General features: G+C 35.8%; 1 protein-coding gene across 1 annotated transcript; it reads right to left on the reverse strand.

Annotated features, from left to right (window-relative positions):
- Positions 1 to 7661: 7661 nt before the first annotated feature.
- LOC116120313 lies at positions 7662 to 8858 on the reverse strand. Its single transcript, XM_031406272.1, has 2 exons — positions 8605 to 8858; positions 7662 to 8418 (listed from the first exon to the last, which is right to left on the reverse strand). Exons 1-2 carry the CDS (start codon positions 8856 to 8858, stop codon positions 7662 to 7664), a joined length of 1011 nt encoding a protein of 336 aa, XP_031262132.1.
- Between the last annotated feature and the right edge of the window lie 837 nt (positions 8859 to 9695).

Here is a 9695-nt window from a genome sequence, read left to right on the forward strand (position 1 = left end):
AATCATCAAAACGGTGCATGAGCAACGAGATTTGGCCAATTGTGCATCATTTTGGTTGTTTCCAACTAGATCGAAGGCCGAAAACGACTAGATTGTCATGGATCTGGCCGAAAATGGCAAGATCCATACCAATTTGGCTGTTTTCAGCTAGATTGAAGGCCAAAAATAGCCAGATTGTCATGGATCTAGCCAAAAAGGGTCATGAACGGCAAGATATGTTCTGGCTATTTTCGGCCAGATTCATGGTGATCTGGCCGTTTTCGGCCTTTGATATGGCCGGAAATAGCTAGATCGGTGCATGGTTTGCCAGATCCCACCGATCGTGCAATGATCAGGCGACTATTACCAGTGACTGGCAGTGGTGGCTAGCAGTCGACGGTGGTCTTTTGTGACTGGGAGTATTTTGTTAAACTTTTTGTGGTTGTGATGTTTTAGGTAAATTCTCAAATGTAAGGGGTTTGGATAATTGTTATTTGGTAGACATTTGAGGGCAATTCAGTTCGAAATGGCTTTTATTTAGGCCAAAATTTGGTAAAAAAAGATTAACACCCCTTGACTACCCCAAAATGACCAACGATATTCACTACTGGGAAAGAAACATTCCCGTAATATTATATGACTCTCAAACCAAACAAAGGAATGTCTGGAATCAAAGATAGATAACAAAAGTTATCTGCCCATAGCCCTAACCAAACACAGCCATAGAGTTTTACAAAATTGATTCTCAATGTGTTATATTGATTAAGTTCACTAGTTACAATACTCTTTTTATATGTGAGTAAGGAGCTGTTTGGATCGGGGGTATATAAGATAACGGGGGTAATCTTCATTTATTTTGCAAGATTCCGATGTTTGGTTTGCAATTAATCTAATATTATAGTAATCTTTTATTGCAAATAGTGTTTACTATTAGTAATGTAGGGGGTAATCTTATTACCTTGTTAGACAGTGTTATTAAAATATTATTGGGGTAATCTAATTTTTCTACCTATTTTGCCCTTAATTAAAAACCATATAAGACACAACTGCCCACAAATGTCTACCAAATAACAATTACCCCAGCCCCCCTATATTTGAGAAATTAGCTAAAACACCCCAGCCACAAAAAAGTTAACAATATACCCCAGCCACCCAAGACCATTGCTGGCCGTGACTCACTGTTGGCCGCCGGTGTCAGTCCCCATAACGGTGCACGATCGGCGGGATCTGGCCGATTGTGCCCCAATAAGGCTTTTTCCAGCCATGGATCATCGATCCATGGCTAGAAATGGCCAGATCTGGCGTTCCTATGGCTGTTTCACGGCCAAAGATGTGGCCGTGAAATGGCCATAGATCTGGCTATTTTTCGGCTATGGATTTGTGATCCATGGCCATTTTCGTCTTTGTCAACGCATGATCGGCCATATACGGCCAATCGTACACCATTCTGTCAATTGCTGGTGGCGGCTGGCAATGGTGGGTGGCTGCCGGCAGTGGCTTGGGGTGGGTAGGGGTGATTTTGTCATAAATTAAAGTTTTATATGGCTGCAGTGTTTTAGTAAAATTTCAAATGTAGGGGATTAAAAAAATGATTCAAATAATAATAATAATAAATACTATTATATTAATATTTAAAATGAGGAAAATTTAGTAATCTATATAACATACCCACCCATTTATCCTCTCAACCAAACATATTATTCCCTAATTTATTCGAACCAACCAAACATGTTTTCTAAACATTCCCAATAATCTTCAAGGTGATCTTTCTTTCCATTAATATAACATACCCTTATAATAAAACATTATATGATCTTATATTACTGTCAAACCAAATAAAGGAATATCGGGAATGAAAGATAGATAATATGAGTTATTTGCCCATAGTCCTAACCAAACACAACCATAGAGTTTTACAAAATTGATTCTCAATGTGTTATTTTGATTAAGTTCAATAGTTACAATACTCTTTTTATATGTGAGTAAAGAGTAAAGTAGACTAACAAGATAAACAGCTTACTGATGAACTATGAACTTTAACGAATTCTAACAACTTTTACAAAACAACATCGTTCATTAATATTACAAGCTGAACCACATTTCTTTGGTAACTGACAAACTGACCCTTTGACTTGGACATATCTACAATTTGACCGCGATTTTTAAACGGCCATCCTTAATTTCATAATTACCTTGTTCTTATTTCCTTTCTCACCTAATTATTACAAATTAATTCACATGGTATAGCTGCAACTTTAACAAAATCACAACTTCTATCCCTTCAAGAAAAAATCTAGAATAGCATGCGAGTACTTCACCATTTATACCACAAATCAATGAATTTAAATCATTTTTAAAATTTATATTCTCTCATCTATTTAATCAGATATTCTCCAACGGCGACACTCAATCATTTGCAATTATCCCATAACAACGATAACAACTATTTTGCTTTATTTTCTTTTTTTCTATTATAGTTTTATTAATATTCATTTGAATCTATTTATATATATCAATATGAAGACGAAAATTTTAGCACATAGAGTGAACCCTTTGAATTTGGACATGATTAAATTAAAAAAACAAAAAGAAAGCAAACCTCACTAATACCCCTTAGAATACCCCCTAGACCTAGTGGTTTGTAGTATAGCTTAAGAAATTGTGCTTGACAATAGTTATGAGGTGCGACTAACATATGACTTCTCTACATGATCTAATAAAGTATTGATATATCAATGAATAAAATGATTCAAATATATTCTTTTTTAAATGAACATTTAATTGCGTTCATGAATAATGTCGTTGTCATTGTTTGTTGTAATCCTTAATAATGTCCGTCATCTTTAATGAGCACAAAGTCAGAAGGAATGAGTAGAGTGGTTGATCATTATTTTATTTATTTATTTAATTGCGATTAATCGTCTATTTTTATTTTTATTTAATTGTGTTAATCGTTGATGGTTTCCTATTTAATTGCGTTAATTGTCAATTCTTTTTAATTGATTACCAGTTCAACCGGTATGAAGTTAATTGTTATTTGAAATTCTACTTTTTTATTAATTGTAGGATTCTTTTATATAAATTTGGAAAAGAAATTTTACTTAGGTACGTTCTGACAGCATAACGTAGTGCATCCCACAATCTTGCGTCAAAATCAGTTACTAAATATGTTTACATTTATAGATTACTTTACGAACTTACTTATCAGGTGGTTATCAACTTTGGTTAATAAAAAATCATAATAACAGTTATGTGATCAATTAAATGTTTCCATCAAATATCAATTTATATTCGTCAATCAAAAATATTATTTATATTGTACCGAGTTGAATTACGTTATGATTATTTGATTTGTGTCAAACTTACAACATTTTGATCTCATGAGTCATGAATTTGGATATGGATAACATAAATACAAAGTTGGGTTGGTATAATTTAATTAGTAAAATTGTTGAACTAACCTCATAAAATTGTAAAATTCATTTATTTTAATAATTGTTTATTTAAATTATTGACAATATTACAATTTTTTAATTACATTATCTCCATATTTGAGTTCATGAATGATATCATTGCATTATTATCTTCATTTGACTTCATGAATGCATTTGAAAATAAACCCTTTGCTCCCATTCCTTTGAAGGGATTAAATTAAATCCCAAGAGATTGAGGTTTCCTCTTATTGAGTTCAATGCTTACAATAACACACTTAAAACCTGAAGATTTTAACACAAAGAAAAGAAAAATTAAAGAAAACAAGAAACGAAAAGTAATGATGCAGAGAGGAAGAATTCTGGAATTTTGAGATTCAACTTTACTAACTGCAGAATAACAGAACAGTGGGCTAATTTATACTAGTCACTTTACAATACGCAGCGTTTTATGCATATTACAAACTTTTACAATACTTTGTAAACATTACAAACTAAACCCCCATAGTAAGCTTGTAAACATTTCACTTTTACACAACAATATAAACTGTAAACTATAGACTTAGAGGAAAACTTTGAAAGCCTTTTCTGCACTTTTCTCTTTACTCAATGTCCTCTCGTAAACCAAACCACCTTTCTAGAAAAATTCTTCACCTTTATCTTTACTTCAAACTCTTCACCTTCATCTCTACTTCAATATCCTCCTGTAAACCAAACTACCTTACTGGCATCATTTGCTGATTTTTCAATAGCAGCTTCCCTTAATCTGGTCACCTCACTTTGAGCCATCTAACACCATTTGACTTTGTACAACTCCTTCATTTGACACTTATTTTGAAGAAAAAAAAAAAAACACTGCTGTGCACAAACAAATCATAAGCATTCATCAACCAAACTACCTTACTGGCATCATTTGCTGATTTTTTTTTTTTAACAACGGCTTCCCTTAATCTGGTCACCTTACTTTGTACAACTCCTTCATTTGACACTTATTTTGAAGTTAAAAACACTACTGTGCATAAACAAATCATAAGCATTCATCAACTAAAGCATAAGCATTCATCAACCAGAGTTAAAGTTTTAGCAGAAGCTAATCAAAAGCATTCAACTCTGAGAGTCGGCTGAAGTAACAAGTTCTTCTGCAGGTATGGATGATACTACATTCAGTTTGTCTTTGAGAGTCAGAAATCTGTGAGCAGGAAGAGCCTTTGTCAAAGTATCAGCAACCTGGTATTCAGAACACACATATTGAACACATAATCTTTTCTCAACAGCCAACTCCCTCACATAATGCATGCCAATTTCAATGTGCTTTTTCCTGGCATGAAATACAGGATTGGAGGATAGTGCACCAGCACTCATATTGTCACACCAAAGTATTGGAATGTTGATGAATTGTAGACCAAGTTCCTGAAATAAATTTTGAACCCAAACCAATTCAGTTGCTGCCTGGCTAAGAGCTCTATACTCTACCTCTGTAGAAGACAACGCAACAACTTTTTGTTTACTTGAGCACCATTGAATCAGATTTCCCCTAAGATAAATACTGCAACCCGTTGTGGACTTTTTCTCATTCTCATCACTGGCCCAATCTGCATCAATATATCCTTCTAACTTGAACTACTAGTTTTGTTTAAACAGTAAGCCATGCTGGATTGTCCCTTTAATGTAACAAAGGACTCTTTTACAGGCAGTCCAGTGGTTTGTAGTAGGATATTGAAGAAACTGAATAGCCTATTAACAACAAAGGCTAAGTCAGGCCTTGATAATGTTAGGTATTGGAGTCCTCCTACTAGACTTCGGTACAGAGATAGCTGATCAAAAAGGTCACTATCCTCTTTCATGAGCTTTGTTCCAGTTGCCATGGGAGTGTTACATGGTTTGCATTTTGAGAGACCAGCCTTATTCAGTAGGTCTTGTGCGTATTTTGCTTGAGTAAGGAGAAGTCCTACTTTGTTCCTATGCACCTCAAAGCCCAAGAAGTAATTAAGAGCGCCTAGAGTCTTCAAAGCAAATTTGCTGTTTAAATCTGTAACAATATGCTCAATTAAGGTAGGATCATTCCCTGTTATAAGGATGTCGTCTACATAAACCAAGAGATAAACCACTTGAGTGCCTTTTTTGAAAAAGAATAAACTTGTGTCTGAAATGCTACTCTGAAATCCCCACTCAACCAAGGCTGTTTTTAGTTTATGAAACCAAGCCCGTGGGGCTTGCTTTAGCCTATAAAGAGCTTTGTGAAGTTTACAAACATGCTTGGATTTAGACTGATAAGTAAAGCCATCAAGTTGAAGCATAAACACTGTTTCAGTAAGTTCCCCATTTAGAAATGCATTGTTGATGTCTATTTGTTGTATTTCCCAATTGTGATGAACTGCAAGTGACAGCATAATTTTGATGGTTTTAGGTTTAATGACCGGTGAGAAGGTGTCAAAATAGTCTAGACCAGGGGTTTGTTGAAACCCCCTGGCCACTAATCTTGCTTTATATTTCTGTAGGGTCCCATCAGCTTTTAGTTTAGTCTTGAAAACCCACTTACAGCCCACAACATTCATATCTGAGGTGAAGGGGACTAATTCCCAGGTCTTGTTTCTTAAGAGAGCCTCAAACTCCTCTGTCATGGCTGCCTTCCGTTCTGAAAAAACTAAAGCTTCTACAGTAGATTTTGGCTATGGAAGAATGGAGATAGTGATATAAGCCTGTCCTATGGGATGTTGTGAGTGAGATTTTGATCTGGTAATCACGGGATGATGATTGGTGCTAAGAGTGTGTTTTTGAATGGGTAAAACCACTTCTAGATGAATTCTTGAAGAAGCATTCTCGGATTCAAAAGAGGGGAATGTCACAATTGGTTGCTGACCACCAGTATTATCTTTCATTATATCACCTTTAGGCTGCTGAGTTAAACTAGAAGAGGGGATTATCACAAATGGTTGTTGACCTGCATTATTATCCTTCATTATACCACCAGTAGGCTGCTGAGTTAAACTAGAAGGAGAGAATGTTATGGCTGGTTGCTGACTAGCAATATTATCCTTCATTATACCACCACTAGGCTATTGAGTGGCACCAGATTGCAACATATTACCAGTAGACCTCAAATTAAAATTCCTCACAGAAGACATATCATGAGTAGTAGTATTGGACTACTCAGTAGAATTACACATCAGATTCTGCTCTATTTGAGGATCCAAGCAGTGGTACATATTCCAGGAGGAAGAAAAACTTTCAACATTGGATAAACTCAGTCTTGTACTGTCCAAATCCTTAAACAAAAAACAGTAAAAACCAAGCTTGTAAGGAAAACTTGTTTCATTGAATCTTACCTACTTGGCAATATAAATTTTCCTTGTAGAGGAGAGGCATTTGTACCCTTCGTGCACTAGGCTGTATCCTATGAAAACACACTGCTCTGAATGGTAGGACAATTTATGTTTTTGGTAAGGTCTTATAAAAGGATAACAGCTACATCCGAAGACCTTCAGCTCATTATAATCAGGTGTCTTTCTATACAACATCTTATAAGGTGATACATCTTCAAGGGCAAAAGAAGGAACCTTGTTGGCAAGATACATAGTAGTGTTGAAAGCTTGCTACCATTGGCATAAAGGCATACCAGCATGTGCCAATAATGTTAGACCAAATTCTATAATGATCCTATGTCGTCTTTCTACTCTCCCATTTTGTTGATGTAGATAGGGACAAGGATGTCTAAAATTAATCCCATGTTGTTCTAAATATCCAGTAAAGGATCTAAATTCACCTCCCCAACCAGTTTGTAAAGTCTTTAACTTGGCATCTAATTGTTTTTTTCGAAAGACAATGGAAATAGGTAAAAACCTTAAAGGCTTCAGACTTAAATTTCAAAGGGTATATCTACATATATCTACTAAAATCATCCACAAATATTATGTAATACCTAAAACCTTCAAAGGAGCACACAGGGGCAGGACCCCACAAATCAAAGTAAACCAATTCAAGAGGTTTTGTTGTCCTAGAGGCAGACTTGGGAAAGGAAGTTTGAGATAATTTTCCAAATTGACAAGATTCATAAAAGATGTTATTAGCAAATGAACCAGTAGCATGCACTTTATTCATCACATTCTTAAGAGTTTTCACTTGTGGATACCCCAACCGAGCATGCCATAATTTTTTCAAACTAAGACTTACATCAGATTGTTCTTCTTGAGAATCAGAATTTTTATTCAAGCTATTATTACTAGATAAAGTGTTGGAGACATCAGCAACAAATCAAGATGCAAGGGAGTTAGAGTTGGAGGCAGCAATTGGCAAGGAAACTTGCAGCTGGTACAAGCCATCTTGTAAGGTTCCTTGAAGCAGTACCTCTTTAGTCCATTTGTCCTTTACAAGACAATGATCAGAGTGAAATTCTATGATCACACCATTGTCTTTAGTAATTTGAGATATGCTTAGTAAGTTTTTTGCTATATGAGGCACACATAACATATTCTTGAGAAGTAAAACTCTAGGAGAAGTTTGGGAGTGTAAAAGGGACACAGAGACAGGGATAGTTTGTCCATTTCCCACTTGGACTGCTCCTCCTCCTTGATAGTTGTCTTGGATGACAAGATTGTTGAGGTCAGAAATCATGTGATTTGTAGCTTTAGAGTCTACATACCATGTCTGATCTGTCACAGTGTGTGGTGTAGCCATGGTGGTTCCAACTGAAGTTGGTGCATGATTCTGATGTTTTGTTTCATTACTGAAGAATCTGTTAGAGTGAGATTGCTGAGAACCTCCAAGATTGGATGGAACATAACTGTATTGTCCATGATAACCAGTTTGAGCATTTGGCATTACAGAACTATATGTTGTAGGAACAAATTTGTTGACACACGGTCCATGCATAACTCTAGTTGCTAACAGAGCTTGGGCAGATTCATGAGATTGACCTTCTATTGAAGTTTGAACAGGTCCAGTATTGTATCCATGAGTAGCATTGTATCCAGGGCCAGAATTGTATATAGGTCCAGAATTGTATCCAGATCTGGAAGACACAAACCCTTGATATTCATGGTCAAACCTGTGATAACATTATAGGGTTGAGTGACCTCCTTTTCCACACACTTGGCATATTAACTTTGGTTGAAAGTATCCTCTACCTCTTCCTTTACCACGCACCATTTGAGAGTGATGCACTTGGTATTGATTAAGAGGAGTAAACTATGAGTACTGCTGTTGTTGAGGGGAGGTAAAATCAGGTCTAGCAAATCCTTGATTGGCTGTGAAACCAGGATGCTGATGTTGGGAAATGACATTTGAAATTGGTGGTTGAGATAAGACTGGAGCTGATGGAGAGAATTGATTAAAGGTTCTTGAATTATCAGTCTCAAATAGGTTAGGGTTTGTGTGCTGTGACACAATTGAAGGATCACTCTGACCTTGCTTAGAGACCATCAAAGCTTCATGAAAATGAGTTGGAAGCATGTTGACGTTCTAGCCTATTCTCATGTTTGTGAAGTAAAAATTGAGCCTCCTGTAAAGTGGTTTGACTACTACTCGCAGTTAAGTTTGCCACAACTGCATCATATTCAGGCCCAAGGCCATCTAATATATATAACAGGAGTTCTTCATCAGATATATTAACACCATTGGCAATCAATTCGTCCCCTAACTCTCCATTTTTAACACATACTCGTTAACAGTACTAGCATCTTTCTTTGTAGTTTGTAAACAATTTCTAAGGTGAAGAGTTCTAGCCTTAGAAGCAGATTGAAAGTGCATCTCTAAAATATTCCAAATCTCATATGCAGAAGTACACTTAGCTACATGACGATACATAGTTTCAGACATTGTAAAATATAGCCAACTTACCAGAAACTTGTCAATCTTTTTCCAAGCAAAATAATTTGGATTCAGCTTCTTGACAGCTTGTTCAGAATCATCTGCTTTCTCAATCAAGAACATCGATGGACACGTTCTCTCTTCAGTCACAAACATTTCAATTCCATGAGAGGTCAACGTTGGTAAAATTTGGGACCTCCAGAAAGAATAGTTACTTTCAAGCAATTTCACAGAAATGGTGGGTAAGGTGGGTGGATTACTTGGAATAACGAAATTCAAACCCTCAATGTTCATTTCTACCAATTTTGAGCTGAAATTTTCTAAGTTAAAGACAAAATCAACCATAGACGTTTGTCTAGGGCTCTGATACCATGAAGATTTTAACACAAAGAAAAGAAAAATTAAAGAAAACAAGAAACGAAAAGTGACGATGCAGAGAGGAAGAATTCTGGAATTTTGAGATTCAACTTTACTAACTGC

Source organism: Pistacia vera, unplaced genomic scaffold, assembly GCF_008641045.1.
Source record: "Pistacia vera cultivar Batoury unplaced genomic scaffold, PisVer_v2 Contig93, whole genome shotgun sequence".
NCBI lineage: Eukaryota > Viridiplantae > Streptophyta > Magnoliopsida > Sapindales > Anacardiaceae > Pistacia > Pistacia vera.

What these genes read in the sequence shown, in the direction of transcription:
- LOC116120313 (XM_031406272.1), bottom strand. Translation starts at nt 8,858, where the DNA reads ATGCTTCCAACTCATTTTCATGAAGCTTTGATGGTCTCTAAGCAAGGT. An exon ending in ACCTCCCCTCAACAACAGCA is followed by an intron (nt 8,419 to 8,604) that starts GTACTCATAGTT and finishes TGTGTCTTCCAG; the next exon opens with ATCTGGATACAATTCTGGAC.